General features: G+C 39.1%; 1 protein-coding gene across 1 annotated transcript in view; it reads left to right on the forward strand.

Annotated features, from left to right (window-relative positions):
* Positions 1–21,158, forward strand: part of DNAH6 (dynein axonemal heavy chain 6) — a 302,643-nt gene that overhangs the window by 246,317 nt on the left and 35,168 nt on the right. The window contains exons 64-67 of the mRNA XM_064268785.1: positions 1,725–1,915; positions 13,153–13,313; positions 19,670–19,758; positions 20,525–20,671. Coding sequence (XP_064124855.1) covers positions 1,725–1,915; positions 13,153–13,313; positions 19,670–19,758; positions 20,525–20,671 — 588 coding nt within the window. The remainder of the gene's footprint in view (positions 1–1,724; positions 1,916–13,152; positions 13,314–19,669; positions 19,759–20,524; positions 20,672–21,158) is intronic.

The raw sequence follows: 21,158 nt of genomic DNA on the forward strand, positions 1-21,158 counted from the left end.
CACAGTCTAGCGCAACTAGATGGTGCCTGGCTGGCTACCACCACCAACTGCTCTGACACGAATCATAGTAGAGGGTCCCAGACAGCTGGAGAAAAATGTAGAACAAAATTCTAATTTACATACACACACAAAAAATGCAGACTTACTGGTCTGACAGAGACTGGAGAAACACCAAGAGTATAGCCCCCGGATGCCCTTATAGCTCAGTAATGAAGTCACCCCCTTCAGCCAAAGATTAGACAGGCCCACAAAACAAAATGAGATTAAATGGGCACACCAGCCCAAGGCCAAGGAGGAGAAAACAGGAAGGGACAGGAAAGCTGGTAATGGGGAACCCAAGGTCAAGAAGGGGAGAGTGTTGACATTGGCTGGCAACCAGTGTCACAAAACAATATGTACATTGTTTAATAAGAAACTAGGTTGCTCTATAAACCTTCATCTAAAGTACAATAATTTTTTTTTAATTAAAAAATAAAGCACACATTTTTCAATGCTTAAAATAAAAGTGGTAAGACTGCACCCTGTCAAAGGTGGAAAACTTGTGAGACCCGGCAAAACACATGGTGACAGAACTAAAACGAAGCCCCAAACACTCAGCCCTGTTGCAGGGCTGTCCCTTCTGAACCATGCAGCCTTTATGGTTATACAATGCACCCTCACTTAGATGGGCAAACATGGGAGCACCTTTTTCCAGGTTGGCCACAGAAGGCTGTGATCAAAGGCCATGGCCCTGGACCGGCTTAAGACGCCTCTCCATCCCCTCAAAAAAACTGATTAGACTTGTTTAGACAGGGCAGTGTTAATAACTAATGGTATCAAATAGAGAGATAAGGTTAAAGCAAGGCTGCTGCTTACCGTTGTGTGGGATGTGCAATACACAACCCTTGAGGGAGCCATCACTTTGTAGACATTGTAGGCGTGCGTGACACTTTCTGGCACATTGAAGTAATATACTTTGAGGAAAGGATGCCTCACACAAAGACTCCATATAGGGGCAGACCTGGAGTAAAACTCTGACAAGGCATGCAAGAGCAGGAATAAAATAAGACGCCAGGATGGGGTCAGTGAAGGAAACACACCAGTGTAGGTAATGGCCAGGCACGGTCATGATCACCAGGCCTGAGACTGGTTCCCAAGAAAAGTCAGAAGAGGTGGATGGGTGAATGAGAGATGGCATGGGGAGACAATATTTGGCATCAAATTAGTTTATGAAGGAGAGCACAGAATTGAAATAGCAGCTGCAAGGGGGTATAATTAAGGGAAGTTTCAGTTTTTATGTTTTGCTTTTTCTAGGGATGAGAGATAGTGAAGCCTAATGTATGATGAGGGGGAGATCAGGATAGAGGGAAGAGCAATAACACAGAAAGAGACAATGGGGGCACTGAAAGTAAAGCCAATTAGAAGACGAGAGGGAGGGACAGGAGGTGAGGGTGGTGAGATGGCAGGTTTGAAGATAGATGGAATAATGAAGGACGACCTTTTTCTGGTCTAGTGGTTCATCTTGCTCTGTGAAGTCTTGAGAACTATAGCTGTCAGCGGATAATAGGTTTACAAATCCACAGTATTATGTCAATAGGAAGAGATATGCCCCACCAAGAGAGAATGAATGCAGAAATACAGGGCACCGCCCTCTGAGGTGTTAAGAGAAGAGAATTAGAATAAAATTATGAAGAATCCTCATCTAATATATTGTTTGTTTGTTTGTTTATCTTTTCAACTTTCAGGTGGTTTTTGCTCTTACAGACTTTGTGATAGAAAATCTTGGGAAACAGTTTATAGAGACACCACCTGTGGACCTGGCGACTCTGTATCAAGACATGGCCTTCAACACCCCTCTGATATTCATCTTAAGCACAGGCTCAGATCCCATGGGCGCATTTCAGAGGTTTGCCCGAGAAAGTGGGTATTCAGAAAGGTAAGGTCACGTTGTGCAGTTTTAATAATCACCATGAACGTTTCCTTGTTGAAATTCGCCTTCATTCATTCCCTCCTTGAGTGTCAATTCTTACATTCAGATATTCCTTACTAAATAAGTTTAGATATTTGTGTTGTTAAAATGGGGTCTAAAAATCATACAAGCAGATGTAAATTTCATTTAAGAAAAAGGGAGGTTGCTTAAAATGTTAAATCGTAATAATATAATGGCAGAGTGATCAAACCTTGCTTGGTATTTAAGACATGACTTTAATGCAACTGTAAAAGGATTGCAGTTTACTCCCTACACTCAAATGTGAAAAAAAAAAAGAACTCCTTATGTCCTATTTTTAATCTCATCTTTCTCAGGACCCTCCATTCTGCTGGGTAATAAGGGGAAGAGGGAAGTTAAAACTTGCCCGTTTACATTATTATATTTTTTTCTGATTTAATTGTCTCCTTCAGTGTAAGGTGATTTGGTTTCTTTTTCATGAAAGCTCAGTCTTCCTGACTTCCACTTCTTCCTCAATCCTCTCCGAGATGGAGTCCAGGTAGGCAGGAAAGTACACAAGGCCACAGAGTGGCAGGGGAGAGAAGGTTCTCAGATCCACGAGGTGCTCTCCAGCTCTGATGGTCTGGCTGGTCTGGCCTGGTCCCTGGACTGGGGGTTACTATGGGATGATGGAGCCTATCTGTTCACTTGGGGTTTGTGACCTTAGGCATTGCCTTTAGTTCCGAAGTCCCAAAAAAAGAATTAGTATCCCGAATTATTAGGAGCTTCTATGAAGCAATAAGAAAAAAGTAAACAACCAAAAAGGAATAAAGACAAAAATATGAACAAGAAATTCTCAGAAAAGGAAACCTAAATGCCTGATAACCAAACCAAACCTACTGTCACTGAGTTGATTCCAATTCATAGTGAACCTACAGGACAGAGTTGAACTGCACCATAGAGTTTCCAAGGAGTGCCTGATGGATTTAAACTGCCAACCTTTTGGTTAGCACCCATAGCACTTAACCACTGCACCACCAGGGCTCCAAATGCCTGAAAAACATATGAAAAGTTATCCAAACTCTAGTAATTAGGAAACAATAAATTACAACCATTAGATGAGATATCATTTCACGCTCATCAGTTTGGCAAAATGCTGGCAAAAATATACAGTTATGAAGACACTCATATAGCAGATGGGAGTGAAAAAATGATAAAAATCACGTGAAGGGCTATTTGGCAATATCTACTGAAGTCTAAGATGGCATTCCCTATGCCTCAACAAGTCACTACTGAATTTACACTCTACAAAAAAATTAGTCACGTGTTTGCAAGGAACCATGTAAAAGAAGATTTATAAAAACTTTAAAACAACAACAGAAAAAAGTTGGAAACAACCTAAATGTCCACATAGAAGAATGAGTATGTAAATTATGGTATATTCATAAAATTGAATGAATAAACTAGAACTGTGTATGTCAATGAAAACACTGGTGGTATAGTGGTTAAGAGGTACGGCTGCTAACCAAAAGGTTGGCAGTTCAAACCTAACAGGCGCTCCTTGGAAATCGTATGGGGCAGTTCTACTCTGTCCTATATGGTTGCCATGAGTTGGAATCAACTCGACGGCAACAGGTTATTTTTGCTTGGATATATATTAATAAGGGCCTTGGTGGTGCAGTGGTTAAAGCACTCAGATGCTAACCAAAAAGTTGGCGATTCAAACCTACCAGCTGCTCCTCGGAAGAAAGATGTGGCAGTCTACTCTATGGAAACCCTGTGGGGCAGTTCTACTCTGTCCTATAGGGTCACCATGAGTCAGAATGTACTCAGTGGCAGTGGATTGGGGGATGTATGTTAATACAGATGAGTGTCTTAGTTATCTAATGCTGCTGTAACAGAAATACCACAAATGGGTGGCTTTAACTAACAGAAATTTATCTTCTCACAGTTTAGGAAGCTAGAAGTCCAAATTCAGGGTGCTGGCTCTAGGTGAAGGCTTTCTTTCTCTGGCAGCTCTGAGAGAAGGTCCTTGTCTCTTTGAGCTTCTGCTCCTGGGCGGTCGTCATGTGGCTTGGCATCTCTCTTCCCCCGTCTCTCCTTGGTTCTGTCTCCCTAATCAGCTTGGTTTATCTCTCTTATATCTCAAAAGAGATTAACTCAAAATATACCCTACACTAATCCTGCCTAATTGACATACAAAGGTTAGATTTACAATACATAAAATGGAGGATAATTACATCAAATCACAATATGAAAGACAACCACGCAATACCGGGAATCACGGCCTAGCCAAGTTGACACATAAACCCAACATCACAGGTGCCATATACCTTATTTGTATAGTCTCACTCAATCATTGTGTGTGAGTCACAAAGACCATGGCTAGAAGGGCCATATTAAGTAATTCATTGCACCAGTCTTAAACATTTTATAATATTTATTAAAGGTAAAGGCAGAATTCAGGATAACAAGAAAGTAAGGAAGGATGTTAATAAGTAGTTAGTGGGTGCTAAGTTCTCAATGTGTTTAGAAGGAAAAAAGAAATGCAGAGTACCTCTAGATTCCCTTAAGAAATTTAGTGGTCAAATGGATATGTTGAAATTTTAAGGGAAACCAATTTAAGTAAGATATAATCTGTAGCTTCCAAATCAGTAGAGTGGCAAAAGAACACGAGGTGCAATATTTCAATACAATAGTAAGTAGGAAAGAAGATAAAAAATCAAAATGGAGAAATTAATCCAAATATACCTAAATAAGTACAAATATATAACTCACCTATGAAAAGATAATGATCATTAGATTGGATTTTAAATTTTACATTCAAGTGCAGGCTGCTTAGAAAATGCCATGCAGGAAGGTAAAAAATAAAGAGATGCAAAAGATATGCCATGCAAATACTAACCAAAAGAAAGCTAGTAATTGTTCTAATGCATCACAAAGTAGAGTTTGAAATAAAACGCATTATTAGGGATAAGGAAACCCTGGTGGTGTAGTGGCTAAGTGCTATGGCTGCTAACCAAAGGGTCAGCAGTTCGAATCTGCCACGCACTCCTTGGAAACTCTATGGGGCAGTTCTACTCTGTCTTATAGGGTCGCTATGAGTCAGAATTGACTCAGTGGCAGTGGGTTTGGTTTTGGTTTATTAGGGATAAAGAGGGAAACTACATAATATACAAAACATGCCACAAAGAAGAGACACCAATTGTGAAAATGCATACAACAACAAAGCTTGAAATGTGTAAAACAAAAACTGGAGTAATTAATACAAGAGGAAATTGATAAATCAACATTAATATGGAAAATTTTAATACATCTGTAATAGAACCTATTATAAAGTACACAAAAGTGGCAAAATTGGTAAGGATGCAAACTATTCAGACAATGAAATTAATAAGCTCATTTCTACATCCAACAAATAAAGCAAATGCAAGATCTTCAAGTACACATGGAACATTGCTAACTGGATCACAAGGACAGACAACACATTTCAAAAATAAACCAGAGCACAGTCTCTGACCACAGTAAAATTACATTAGAATTCAATCATAATAGTTAATTTTTAAAATATTTGGAAAGCCAAAAAATGCACTTCTGAATGATTCATCTGTTAAAGAGAAATCATAATGGAAATTTTCTGATAAGTGGAAATAAATGACAAAAACAATATTTCATATCAAAAACTGGTGGGGTATAGTAATGAGGTAAAGGTAATTTATGCTTAATTGGAGCCCTGGTGGTACAGTGGTTAAAACAGCTGCTAACCAAAAGGTCGGCAGTTCGAATCTACCAGCCACTCCTTTGAAACCCTATGGGGCAGTTCTACTTTGTCCTATATGGTCGCTATGAATCAGAATCTACTCAACTGCAACAGATTTGGTTTTTGGTTTTTTATTCTTATTTAAGTGTTTCTGATTCCAGTAGTGGCAGACTAAGAACTCAAACCAATTTTTCCAATGAGAAAACAAATAGGAAACTTGGACAAAATAGAAAAAAAAAAAAAAAACAGATGTATGTTTGAAAGCTTGGGGAACTAATAAAAATAGTGAAGAATTTCCAAGAGTTGCAGTATAGAAGGTCAACAAACAAAAATCAGTTGTACTTCCATACATCGGCAATGAGCAATCAGAAAATGAAATTAGGAAAACAATTCCATTTACAATAGCATCAATAAGAATAAAATCCTTAAGAATAAATTTAACCAAGGAGTTGCAAGAGTTGTATATTTAATACTACAAAACGTTGTTGAAAAAACTTAACAACTTAAATAAAAGGAAAGACATCCTTTGTTCCTGGATTTGTAGACTTAATATTAAGATGGTAACACTGCCAGATTGATCTCTAGATTCAACGAAATTCCTATCAAAAATTCATATGGAAATGTTTTTTTCAGACATTGACAGGCTGATACTAAAATTCACATGGAAATGCAAAGGACTCCAAATAGCAAACACAACCTTAAAGAAAAAAGAACAAAATTGGAAGATTCACATTTCTCGATTTCAAAACTTACTACAAGGCTACAGTAATCAAGATATGTGGAATGGCATGCTGTTGTTGTTGTTGTTAGATGCCATCAAGTTAGTTCCAACTCACAGTAAACCTATGTACAGCAGAACAAAACACTACCTGGTCCTGCACCGTCCTCACAATTGTTGCTGTGTTTGAGCCTATTGTTGCAGCCACTTTGTCAATTCATCTCACTGAGGGTCTTCCTCTCTTTTATTGAACCTCTCCTTTACCAAACATGATGTCCTTCTCCAGAGACTGGTCCAAAACACGAGAGACAAAGTCTCACCCTCCTTGCTTCTAAGGAGCACTCTGGCTATACTTCTTCCAAGGCAGATTGGTTCGTTCTTCTGCAAATCCCTGATATATTCAGTATTCTTTGCGAACAACATAATTCAAAGATATCAGTTCTTCTTCGGTCTTCCTTATTTCATTGTCCAGCTTTTGCATGCATATGAGGCGATTGAAAATACCATGGCTTGGGTCTGGCACACGTTAGTCCTCAAAATGATATCTTTGCTTTTAACACTTTAAAGAGGTCTTTTGCAGCAGATCTGCCCAATGCAATAATTTCTTTGATATCTTGACTTCTACTTCCATGCACATAGATTGTGAATCCAAGTAAAATGAGATCCTTGACAACTTCAGTATTTTCTCTGTTTATCATGATGCTGCTTATTTGTCCAGTTGTGAGGAATTTTGTTTTCTTTATGTGGAGGTATAATCCATACTGAAGCCTGTAGTCTTTGATCTTCATCAGTAAGTGCTTCAAGTCCTCTTCTCTTTCAGCAAGCAAGGTTGTGTCATCTGCATATCACAGGTTGTTAATGAGTCCCTCCTCCAATCCTGGTGCCGCCGCCTTCTTCATATAGCCCAGCTTGTCGAATTATTTGCTCAGCATACAGACTGAATAAGCATAGTGAAAGTATACAACTCTGACGCACACCTTTCCTGATTTTAAATCATACGATATCCTCTTGTTTTGTTCAAATAGCTGCTTCTTAGTCTATGTACAGCTTCCTCGTGAGCACAATTAAGTGTTCTGAAATTCCCATTCTTCACAATGTTATCCATAATTTGTTACGAGCCTCACAGTCGAATGTCTTTGCATAGTCAATAAAACACAGGTGAATATCTTTCTGGTGTTCTCTGATTTCAGCCAAGATCCATCTCACATCAGCAATAATATCCCTTGTTCCACCTCCTTTCCTGAATATGACTTGAAGTTCTGGCAGTTCCCTGTCAATGTACTGCTGCAACCCCTTTGGAAGTATCTTCAGCAAAACTTTACTTGCATATGATACTATGACGTTGTTCGATTATTTCCACATTCTATTAGATCTCATTTCTTTGGAATAGGCATAAATATGGATCTCTTCCAGTCGGTTAGCCAGGTAACTGTCTTCCAAATTTCTTGGCATAGACGAGTGAGCACCTCCAGCACTGCATCCATTTGTTGAAACATCTCTGTTGGTATTCCATCAATTCCTGGAGACTCTTTTTGCCAATGCCTTCAGTGCAGCTTGGACTTCTTTCAATACCATTGGTTCCTGATCATATGCTACCTCCTGAAATGGCTGAACATGGACCAATTCTTTTTGGTACAGTGACTCTGTGTATTCTTTCCATCTTCTTTTGATGCTTCTTATGTCTTCAATATTTTCCTCATAGAGTCCTTCAACTTGAGTCTTGAATTTTTCTTCAGTTCTTTCAGCTTGAGAAATGCCAAGTTTGTTCTTCCCTTTGGTATTCAAGCTCCAGGTCTTTGCGCTTTTCATTATAGTACTTTCCTTTGTCTTCTCAAGCCACCCTTTGAAATCTTCTATTCAGCTCTTTTACTTCATTATTTCTTCCACTCACTTTAGCAGCTCTACATTCAAGAGCAAGTTTCAGAATCTCTTCTGACATCCATTTTGGTCTTTTCTTTCTTTCCTGTCTTTTTAGTGATCTTTTGCTTTCTTCATGTATGATGTTCTTGATGTCATCCCACAACTCGTCTGGTCTTCAGTCATTAATGTTCAATGCATCAAATCTATTCTCGAGATGGTCTCTAAATTCAGGTGGGATATACTCAAGGTCATATTTTGACTCCTATGGACTTGTTTTAATTTTCTTCAGCTTTGATTTGAACTTGCATATGAGCAATTGATGGTCTGTTCTGGCCCCTGGCCTTGTTCTGACCCATGATATTGAGCTTCTCCATCAACTCTTTCCACAGATGTAGTCAATTTGATTCATACTTCGTACATGCCAGGTTCCGATTATTAATGGATGTTTGCAGCTGTTTCTTCTCATTTTGAGTCATGCCATATCAGCAAATGAACGTCCTGAAAGCTTTATTCCATCCACATCATTAATGTTGACTCTACTTTGAGGAGGCAGCTCTTCCCCAGTCATATTTTGAGTGCCTGCTAACTTGAGGGACTCATCTTCTGGCACTATAACAGACAGTGTTACACTGCTATTCATAAGGTTTTCACTGTCCAATTTTTTCAGAAGTAGACTGCCAGGTCCTTCTTCCTAGTCTGTCTTAGTCTGGAAGCTTCACTGAAATATGTCTACCATGCATGACTCTGTTGGTATTTGAAATACTGATGGCATAATTTCCAGCATCACAGCAACACACAAGTGACCACAGTATGACCAATTGACAGACGAGTGGTGGATGCTGGCATAAGGATAGACATATAGGTCAATGGAATAGAATTGAGAGTTGAGAAATAAACCCATACATCTGTGATCAATTGATTTTCGACAAGGGTGCTGAGACCATTCAATGGGGGAAGGAATAGTCTTTTCTACAAATAGCCCTGGGACAATTGGATAACCATATGTAAAAGTATGAATTTTGTATCTCAAACCACACAAAAAAATTAATTCAAAATGGCAGTAGCCCTAAATATAAGAGCTAAAACTGTACATAGGGGTACATTTTTAACAACCTTAGATTCTGCAATGTGTTCCCATAGATGACACCAAAAGCACAGGCAACAAAAGAAAAAAAATAGATTAGATGGAATTCATCAAAATTTAGAACTTTTGTGCATCGAAAGACATTATCCAGAAAATAAAAAGAGAGCCAACAGAATGGGAGATGATAATTCCAAGTTATATATCTGGTAAGAGTTTCTGATCTAGAATATATAAAGAACTATTACAACTCAACAACAAAAAGAGAGCTCAATCCAAAAATGGGCAAAGTACTTTCAATAGACCTTCCCAAGAGATATATAAATAGCCAACAAGCAAATGAAAAGATGTTCAACATTATTAGTTATTAAAAAAATGAAGAAACAAAACAAAACTGGTTGCCACTGAATCGATTCCTGCTCATAGAAATCAAAACCACCATGAAGTACTAATTCGTACCCACTAGAATTGGTATAATAAAAATAAATAAATAAAAAGTAAGTGTTGGTGAGGATGTGGAGAAATTGGAATCCTCATGCACTGCTGGTAGCAATGTAAAATGGTGCAGCCCCTGTGGAAACAGTTTTATGGTTCCATGTGACACAGCAAGTCCAATTCTGGGTATACACCTAAAAAGAATTGAAAACACGTGTTCAAACAAAACTCATACATGAATGTTCATAGCAACATTATTCAATAGCCAAAAGGTAAAAAAATAACCCAAATGCCTATCAACAGATAAATGGATAAAATGTGGTATATCCATACAATGAAATATTATTTGGCCATAAAATGAAGTACTGATGCATGCTATAAAATGGATGAACTTTGGAAACATTATGCTAAGTAAAAGAAGCCAGACACAAAAGGCCACACATGGTATGGTTCCACTTATGTGAAATATTTTGCAATCTATAGAGACCAAACCACTTAAACCAAACCTGTTGCTGTTGAGTCAATCCCAACTCATAGTGACCCTGTAGGAGAGAGTAAAACTGCCCCATAGAGTTTCCAAGGAGCAATTGGTGCATTCAAACTGCCAACCTTTGGGTTAACAGCCATAGCACTTAACCACTAGGCCACCAGGGTTTCCACCTATAGAGACGGAAAGCAGATTAGTGATTGCCAGGGACTGGCGGAGAGAGCGGGCATGGGGAGTGTGTGCTTAATGTATATGGGTTTTCTGTTTCTTTGTTTTGTGGTGATGACGATGTTCTGAAACTAGATTGAGGTGATGGTTGCACAACATTGTGAATGTACTGGAAGCCACTGAATTGTATACTTTAAAACAGTTAAAATAGTGAATTTTTGTTATGTGAATATTATCTCAATAATTAAGAAAAAAGAAACAACCAAGACAATTTTGAAGAAGGAAAACAAGGCGGGAGGACTTCTTCTACCAAATATTAAGACTTACTATAAACTTATTATAAAATTACAGTCATTCAGACAGTGCAAGGCTAGATAAATAGATGAATGAAACAGAATAGAGAGTTTAGATACAGATGCATGTCTATATGGGCACTATTTATGACAGAGATGGTACCATGTGGCCATGAAGAAAAACAATCTTTTCAGTAAATTGTCCTGAGTCGGTTGGATGTGGAAAAAATGAAACGTGACCCATACTTCACACTGTACACATAAATCGATTCTGGGTAGATTGTAGTTCTAAACATAGAAGGCAAAATAAATAGATAAGCAAATAAATAAATAAGAGAATATCATCCTGACATTTGATGTGGAAAGCTTTCTTAAATCAGACACAAAAAATATAACCATAAAGAGATTGATAAATTGGACTGAAGCACCTTAAAATTTAGGATTTCTGTTCATTAGAGACAACATTAAAAGAATTAAAAAAAAAAAAAAAAAAGCCAACTGGAAGAAAACCCATTAACCCATCGCCTTCGAGTCAATTCCAACTCATTGTGGCCCTATAGACAAAGTAGAACTGCCCCATAGGGTTTCCAAGGAGTGGCTGGTGGATTCAAACTGTCAACCTTTTGGTTAGCAGCCATACCTCATAACCACTACGCCACCAGGGTTTCCCAACTGGAAGAGTGGGAGAAAATATTTGTTGCAAATGTAACTAAAAAGGGCTTATCTCCTACATAAAGAACTCTTAGAAATCAATGAGACAGACAACCCAATTAAAAAAAAAAAGATGGGAGAGCAGATCACACAAAACAGAAGAGCCAAATGGCCAATAAATTAGCCTGTGTGAAGGTGCAAATCCTCATTAATAGAGGAAACAGTTTAAAATCTCAGTGAGATACCACTATTCATCTGCTAAGTATTAGCAAGGAGATGAAGGAACAGAAACTCTCCTCTACTGCCGATGGAAGTGTGGAATGGTACCATTACTTTAGAAAACAGCTTAATATTATCTTCAAAAGTTAACTGTCATCTAGCAGTTCCACTTGCGTATGTGTACCAAAAGACAGGTACAAGAATGTTTATTGACTCATTGTATGTAATAACCAAGCACCAGAAATACCCTTGTTAAAAATAAACAAAACTCAACAGAATTTGAACATAAGGTTTATTCTGAGCAGTTATTCTATATGCACATAGGAAGACCATTTTAATTCCCAAAAAAGCAAATGGCTGGAAGAAAAAATAAAATAAAATTCCAAAAAAAGCAAATGGCTGGAAGAAGCTAGGTACAATGAGGCTTATGAAGAGAAGAGGAAGGAGAAATATAGAAGATCAATTGTTGGCTAATCTTAACATGATTGATTGAACCCAGTCTGCTCCCTTTTACTGAGATCACAGGATATCAGTTTACAAAATGGCCTCTGCCCCTCCACCCTGCCATATCTTTCGAAATTCAAATTTAGTAAACCTGGCTTCAAACAGGAAAGAAAGGATTTGCAACTCTGAGTGAAAGAAAAGCCTCTGGCAGATTAATTTTGGTCAGAAATCCTTTAAAGTGAATATTTGGCTTCCTAAGTTAGAAAACCCCAAATCAAATCAAGATACCTGCTATCAGTTTCTCTCTTTGACACCCCAAAAGCAGAATGGATGAATAAACTGTGGTATAATCACCCAGTGTAACATACAGCAATGAAAATGACTGAACTAAATGTCATGCAACACATATATGAATCTCAAAAACATAACGTTAATTGCAATGGGTCAAATACAAAATAATACTAAGTTTCCGTTTATGTAAAATACAAAAACAAGGAAAATTAATTTATGGTGTTATAATTCAAAATAGTTGTTGCATTAAGGAATGAAGGGACAGTGATTGGGAGGGTGCTGGCAATGTTTATTTCTTGACCACGGTGGTGGAACATGTGTACGTTCACTTTGGGAGAATTCATTACGCTGTTTGCAAATAATTGGTACACTTTTTCTGTACATATGTTAGGCTTCAATTTTTTACAAAAATTTTAAAACTAATCTATAGTGTTAAGTCAGGATAATGGTTACCTTTTGGAAAGAGAATGGAGAAATAGTGGGGTGGGGGACATGGTAGGTATCTCTGGGATGTTGACAAAGTTCCCTTCTCAACCACAGACGTCCACTTGTGATAATTCATACAGCTTATATTTGTTTTGGTTTTCTTTTTGCTCTTTTCATCAATATGTGTGTTATAATAAAAATGTCTTTTTAAAAAAACAAGAAAAAATATTTTCATTAGAGTATGGGCACTATTCCAATGGTAGGACCCTTCATATGTGTGAGAATATGAGCTATCAGAATGAACATTGGAAATGTCTGCATATTTTAGACAACAGCCTACTGTATTTACATTTCTTAATACTTAGATTGCTTACAAATAGCATTAAATAATCTTTTGTTGTTTTTTACTTCAGGGTGCAGTCAATTTCGCTGGGGCAAGGACAAGGACCCATTGCTGAGAAAATGATCAAGGATGCAATGAAAACAGGAAACTGGGTATTTTTGCAAAACTGCCATCTTGCTGTTTCTTGGATGCTGGCAATGGAGGAACTAATTAAAACTTTCACAGATCCAAGTACGCTGAGCACCTAGCACCCATTTTTATGTAGAATTTGGTTACTGAATCTAACCCTTGTAACAAGTCTTTGTTGTAGGCTTTGTGTTTCCCCATATTAAAGAGGAAAAGTTTGAGACCTAGAGAGGTTTAGTTGTTTCACAACTAGGGTTCAAATAAAATCCTCAGACTCCAAGTGAGGATATGATCCACTGTATCATTTCTGTTTCATGTTGCCTTCTATGGAAGGCCATTTGAATTCAAAAGATATTACACATAGGCATGATAACCTGATAAAAAGAAATAGGAAAATGGACTTAGGGCAAAGAAAGGAAATTAAATCTCTCCCTGTAGAATAAGAGATGTTAAGGAACAGAGTTCAAATTACTAATTCCCTAGAGCAGTGTTTTACCACTTTATACTCCCTGTAACCCACACAACTAACTTTCACAGGTGCCTCATAGCCACACACACCCCAGGGTGTGCCCAGCATTATTCACAGTGGCTGGTACTAGCTATACTATAATAGCACCACTTTCTTTTCCTACTCAAGAAAGTATAATGGCTGGCAAGAGATAAGAAGTGAAGTTAGAATCTACTCATATGAAAATGTTAGTATAAAAATAATCAAAACCTTAGCAATTGCATTGTTGGTAACAAACTACATAGGACCCCCTCTACCACACTGCCTAGAGGCCATAGGAGAGAGCCATTGTCTGGGATATCCAGGGTCCTTTCACTTGGGCACCTTTTGTACCCTGACCACAGAAACCATCCTGGGAAGGCGAGAACTATGCAATCTTACAAGTTGACCTTATTTACTGCTACGTATTAAGGTGGAGAAAGAGCCCTGGTGATGTAACAGTTAAGTGCTCAGCAGCTAACTGAAAGGTTGGTGGTTCAAACCCACAAGCTTCTCCATGGGAAGAAGACCTGGCACTCTGCTCCTGTAAATATCTGTCACATGGGGTTCTCTATGAGTTGAAAATTGACTCGATGGCACCCAATAACAACAACAGTTAAGGTGGAGAGCTATTCCTTTAACAGACTGGCCAGCCTACACCTCATCAGAAAGGTCTGGTTTTCTACTTCTGAAAAATCAACCATTGAAAGCCCTATGAAGAATAGTTCTACTCTGATATGCATGGACTCACCACGAGTTGGAATTATTTCAACAGCAGCTGGTAACTGATTGCTTCTGTTCAGGGGTCTCTGATGATCAGGATTATAATTATTAAAAAATACTAGGGAAGACACTAAAAAGCAATTTGCTGCAGTGGTACTATGTGAACCTCCAGAGTACGAGCCATCGTTCAGCTTCCCAATAACCAGGACAAGCACGTTTCCCAGTTCTTCAAGTAGATTTGATTGGCTATGGAAGCTGACCAAAGTTCAGTTTGTGAGTTTTAAGTGCTTTTGGCTCACTAAAGCTTAAGTGGGTAGAAAAATCCTCTTTTGGCCCTTGCTGCAATTGTTTTCAACCTAACCATTTGAGTTTTGACGTTTAACTTGAACCAGTATAACACAAAATACATTCAGGTAATAAACTTAAAAGAGAAAGGGAAAGAAAAAAAAGAACTCAGGACTTGAAGTTCTGAGACCTTTGTTTGAGTTCTGCCTCTACCACTTCCTGACTGTGCCCATCACATCATCTCTCTGGGCCTCATTTTCTCCAGCTATAAAATAACTAGATAACATCATTGCTACATGTTCCATTGTAAGATGTTTTCTAAGATTTCTTCCCAACTCTAAAATTCTCTGATATCCATGAAAGCTAAGATTCTTGGTACTTTTGAAATTATAAGAGAAAAAGTATGAAAAAAAATGCTTCTCCAAACCTGGCCTTTTCCATTCTTTGGTATTTTGGTTAATGAAATCATTAGCCCTAAGATTTTGGTAGTTGTGATGGTTAAGATTGGGTGTCAACTTGGCTGGGCCACGATTCTCAGTGTTTATATGCAATCACTCCCATGATGGGATCTGTCGTGAGTAGCCAGTCAGAAGGGAGTATCCTTGGGTGTGTGGCCTGTGATCTTATATAAGTGGATGTTCTGGCTTTTGCCTGCTCTGGATCTTACAGCTGGCTCCTGTTCTTCTGACCTCTGGTTCTAGAGACTTGAGCTAGCACCTTACCTGCCAGTCTTGGGCTCTGTTGATCTTCATAGTCTGTGAGCAACAGCCCTGCTCTCTGACCTGCAGATCTTGGGTTCCCTGGGCTCTGCAGCTATGTGAATCAGGAGAAGCCTTTATCCTGATTCATGGACTTGGGACATTCCAGCCTCTGCAATCGTGTGAGCCATTTCCTTGATATAAATCTCTCTATATATATATTTATATGCATTACTGGTTTTGCGTGTAAGTAGCCCAGTGCCTAAGACAGTAGCTATTTGACTTCTATGACTAGGAGTTTTTTGTTTGTTTGTTTTGTTTTGTTTTTACCATTCAAGTAACTTTAGTGTTGCTCAAGAGTTTTACTAAAACTAATTTTTAATTCTGGCTATTTAATGTGGCTCACAAATTTATACTACCAAACCAAGAAGCAAAAATTCAGCTTTTGATCTGCATTCATTCATTCATTCAATAAATATTTCAGAACCTACTATGTATCTTACAGCATTCTAGGTGTATAAAGCATGTCAGTGAACAAAACAAAGATCCCTGCCCTTGTGGAGCTTACATCCTTGTGCAGGAGGCAGATAATGAATAACTCTTATGGTATGATTGAAAGTGCTAGGTGATTTGAAAAAATTAAAAGGAGAGTCAGGTAAGGAGGATCAGAAGGTTTGGGATGGGATGGGATGGGGTAGGAAGCAAGGACTTGTAGCAATTTTAAAAAGTCTGGGTGGACCACTTTGAGAAGGTGACATTTGAGCAAGCCTTGAAGAGAGTGACAGGATCTGAGGGAAGAGCATCCCAGGCAGAGGGAACAGCTAGTGCAAAGGCCCTGGGGAGGGAGCCAGCTCTCTGGCTGCCAACTGGAAGAGATCTATATTTCTACCCATTTCAAAGAAATGTCATCCAAAAGAATGTGGAAATTATCAAACAATATCATTAATATCCCACTCAAGTAAAATTTTGCTGAAGATCATTCAAAAGCGGCTACAGTAGTACATTGACAGGGAATGCCAGAAATTCAAGCCAGATTCAGAAGAGGATGTGGAACCAGGGATATCACTGCTGATGTTAGGTGGAACTTGGCTGAAAGAAGAGAATACCAGAAAAATGTTTACCTGTGTTTTATTGACTAAGCAAAAAAACTGTGTGGATCATAATGAATTATGGACAACTTTGTGAAGAACGGGATTTCCAGAACACTTAATTGTGCTTATGTGGAACATGTACATTGACCAAGAAGCAGTCATTCACACAGAACTAGGGGATATTGTGTGGCTTAAAGTCAGAAAATGTATGTGTCAGGGATGTATCCTCTCACATACTTATTCAATTTGTGTGCTGAGCAAATAATCTGAAAAGCTTGACTATATGAAGAAGAATGGGGCATCAGGATTGGAGAAAGACTCATTAACAACCTGCAGCATGTGGATGACACAATCTTGCTTGCTAAAAGTGAAGAGGACTTGAAGCGCTTACTGATGAAGATCAAAGAGTATAGCCTTCAGTATGAATTACACCTCAACGTAAAGAAAACAAAAATCCTCACAACTGGACCAATAAGCAACATCATGATAAATAAAGAAAAGATTGAAGTTGTCAAGGATTTCATTTTACTTGGGTCTACAGTCAACGCCCACAGAAGCAGTAGTCAAGAAATCAAATGAGAAAGGACCACATAAACCAGAGACTACATCAGCCTGAGACCAGAAGAACTAGATAGTGCCCGGCTACAACTGATGAAGGCCCTGACAGGGAACACAACAGAGAACCCCTGAGGGAGCAGGAGAACAGTGGGATGCAAACCTCAAATTCTTATAAAAACACCAGACTTAATGGTCTGACTGAGACTAGAAGGACCCTGGTGGTCATGGCTCCCAGACCTTCTGTTAGCCCAGGACAGGAACCATTCCCAAAGCCAACTCTTCAGACAGGAATTGGACTGGAATATGGGATAGAAAATGATACTGATGAAGAATGAGCTTCTTGGATCAAGTAGACACATGAGACTATGTTGGCATCTCCTTTCTGGAGGGGAGATGAGAGGGCAAAGAGAGCCAGAAGCTGGCCTAATGGACACGAAAACAGTGGAGGGAAGGAGTGTGCTATCTCATTAGGGGGAGAGCAATTAGGAGTATATACCAAAGTGTGTATAAATTTTTGTATGAGAGACTGACTTGATTTGTAAACTTTCACCTAAAGGACAATAAAAATTAATAATATTTAAAAAAAAGAAAGAAATCAAATGACTTACTGCATTGGGCAAATCTACTGCAAAGGACCTCTTTAAAGTGTTGAAAAGCAAAGATGTCACTTTGAGGACTAAGGTACGCCTGACCCAGGCCATGATATTTTCAGTCGCCTTTATATGCATGTGAAACCTGGACAATGAATAAGGAAGACCAAAGAAAAATTGACACCTCTGAATTATGGTGTTGGCAAAGAATACTGAATATACCATGGATTGCCAGAAGAACAAACAGATCTGTCTTGGAAGAAGCATAGCCGGAATGCTCCTTAGAAGCAAGGATGGTGAGACTTCATCTCACATTGCTTCGACATGTTATCAGGAGAGACCAGTCCCTGGAGAAGGACATCATACTTGGTAAAGTAGAGGGTCAGTGAAAAAGAGGAAGACCCTCAAAGAGATGGGCTGACACAGTGGCTGCAACACTGGGCTCAAGCATAACAGTGATTGTGAGCATGGCATAGGGCCAGACAGTGTTTCGTTCTGTTGTACATAGGGATGCTATGAGTCGGAACCAACTCAACGGCACCTAACAACAATAATGTATACTGAAAAACCAATGCTAACAGAAAACAAGTGTTGACAAGGATGTGGAGAAATTGGAACCCTCATCCATTGTTGGTGGGATCGTAAAATTGTGCTGTGGAAAACAGTTCGGCAGTTCCTCAAAAAGTTAAATATAGAATTGCCATATGATCCAGCAATTTCACTCCTAGATACATACACAGAAGACTTGAAAGCAAGGTCACAAACAAGTACTTGTATACCAATGTTCATTGTAGAATTACTCACAATAGCCAAAAGGTTAAAACAATCATAATGTCCATCAACAGATGAATGGATAAACAAAATATTGTACATACATACAATGGAGTATTAGTCTACCATAAAGAGAATGAAGTCCTGATACCTGCTACAATATGGACCTAGGAAACATTATGCTAAGTGAGATAAAGCAGACACAAGAGGACAAAATACTGCACGATCCCACTTATTTATCTGTTGTTGTGTGTCATTGAATCGATTCTGATTCATAGCAACCCTATAGGACAGAGCAGAACTGCTCCATAAGATTTCCTAGGCTGTTTTAATCTTTATAGAAGCAGATGGCCATGTCTTTTTCTCCTGCAGAGTGGCTGGCTGGTAGTTTCAAACCTCTGACCTTTCGGTTAGCAGCCAAGTGCTTAACCCTTGCACCACCAGGGCTCCTTATGAAATATCTAGAGTAGGCATAGAGACCAAGGGCATAGAGACCAAAGTTCATTAGTGGTTACCAGGGGCCGGTGGGAGGGGAAAGGGGGACATTATTAAGGGGTACAGAGTTTCTGTTAAGGGTGATGAAAAAAATTGGAATTGAATAGTGGTGATGGTTGCACAATATGCTGAATGTAATTGATGTCACACACACACACACAAAACGCCAATGCTAAGAAAGTCATTCTCTGACAGTGCTGTGTCTTCCGGTGATGGGAACAATGAGTTTTCCGACTGCATTTTGGCCTTTTGAACCTAGAGTAGAGTTTGTCCTTTTTTAGGTTCTCTGCCCACAGCTCAGAAAGTAAACGTATCTCACTGTATCCCTGCTACTTCATTCCCTTTGCAGTTTCTATGCAGAGGGGAGAAAGCTTTTCTGATCACTTTCATGCCATCTGCCTTAAATTTAATGGGAAAATAAAAAAGTACAAATGCACCGGCAGTAACTATCGCCTTTTTTTTTTTTTTTTTTTTTGAGTTTTCCCATTTCAAAGGGAAATCTCTTAACATCTTGACCACGTATTGAAAATTAACATGCTCCCAATTTCTTTACTCAAGTGTGCCAGCTTCTAGACTGCCAAGCCCTCCGATGTGAAGTTTCCAGAAAGACCTCCCCATCCCCACATACTTAAACTAGCTAAGCCAGGTCCTAAAACAGAGTTTACATCATTTTTCCTACCCTATAACAATTATTTCTTATAGAAAAATGTTACTAAGAGTTCAACAGTTTTTTGTTTTGTTGTTCTGTCTTTGTTTTAAACAGATATTGTTATCAAGGACACTTTTCGGCTTTTTTTAAGTTCCATGCCTAGTAACACATTTCCTGTCACAGTTCTTCAAAATTCTGTCAAGGTAACGTATGCCTTGTTTGAACAACGTCAGATGATTGACCTCGGAGCGTTCACCTAGTAGGTCCAGTGGGCTCAGGCCCCACACAGGGCCACGTTGAGGTCTGTGCAGCCAGGGTGGGGAGGTGGAAGCCAACATCCTTTCACCTTATATAGCAAGCTGGGAAACAGTTCCCCAACCCACTGCCCATCCCAGGATGCCTTAGTCCTGTTGGTCATTCAACTCCTCCCCCTCTTGCTCTCTACAAGAAAATGTCCAGGGTGCCAAGTGATGAGAATGGAACCCCTCCCATAGTTAGGGGACTGCTTCAGCACTTGAGAGGTAGGAAAAAGCACAGGTGATATGGTTGCTGGATTTCAGTGCAGAAAGTTCCAATACGTAGGACACCTCTGCATATGAATGATCACCCAGGAGCAAAGGAGTGCCTCTTCCCTCCCTGCCCCACATCATCAAGTGAAAGAGTAAGACAATGCCATATGTTGGGATGACTGAAAAATCCAATGGAAAAGGTCTGAGCATGTTTTTTGGCCCATGTTGAGAGAAATGGGCACCAAATAGAAGTATTTAAGGTCCTTATGCAGCTGGTTCGCTCACTGTAGGTCTGAGGGCCAGGCCAGGCCCTATTCTCCCAGGACCATGGCTCAGCCAAATACACAGCAGGCTGGACTATGCTGGGGACATTCTGCTTAATGACCTCAGTACATGTGTGTTAATTAGAAATAGTTCAAATCTGTAAACTCTCTCCCATGTATGTTCCGTCTAACTCCAGGTAACTAATGAGCCTCCAAAAGGCTTACGTGCAAATATCAGGCGAGCATTTACGGAAATGACACCTTCATTTTTTGAAGAAAATATACTTGGAAGAAAATGGAGACAAATAATATTCGGCATCTGTTTCTTTCACGCAATTATTCAGGTATATTCAATTCGGCTTTTTCACAGCAACAAGAAAGGTGTATTCTGTTAAAAAAGAAAAAGCTAAATGAAAGGTCACAAATGGCATTGGGAGACTCTGAGGGCCCAGTTCTGTGTCTGAATCCAAATTGCTTTAACTCAGCACCAATCTCTGTACCCCCTTGCCTCAGTATTTCCCAGGTTCAGTTTCCATCTCTGTTCTGATCTCTGTCTACAGAACACCATCACCTGGATGAATGCAGTAGGTCAAATTCAACAAGCGCAAAATTGATGTCCTCAGTTCTGCATCACTCCCAAAATCTGCTTCTCCTGCAGACTCTTTCTGCAAATGGTAGTCTCATTCTCTCAGTCACCTTCAGTCAAAACTTCAAGATTATTTTCATTCTTCCTTCTTCACAAACATATATCTTGTCAGTCATCGAGTCTTCCTTATTTTTCCTGCAATAATTTCTCTCCTACCTGTTCCTGTTCAAGGGGGCTCAGCACCC

Source organism: Loxodonta africana, chromosome 15 (genome assembly GCF_030014295.1).
Source record: "Loxodonta africana isolate mLoxAfr1 chromosome 15, mLoxAfr1.hap2, whole genome shotgun sequence".
Lineage (NCBI taxonomy): Eukaryota > Metazoa > Chordata > Mammalia > Proboscidea > Elephantidae > Loxodonta > Loxodonta africana.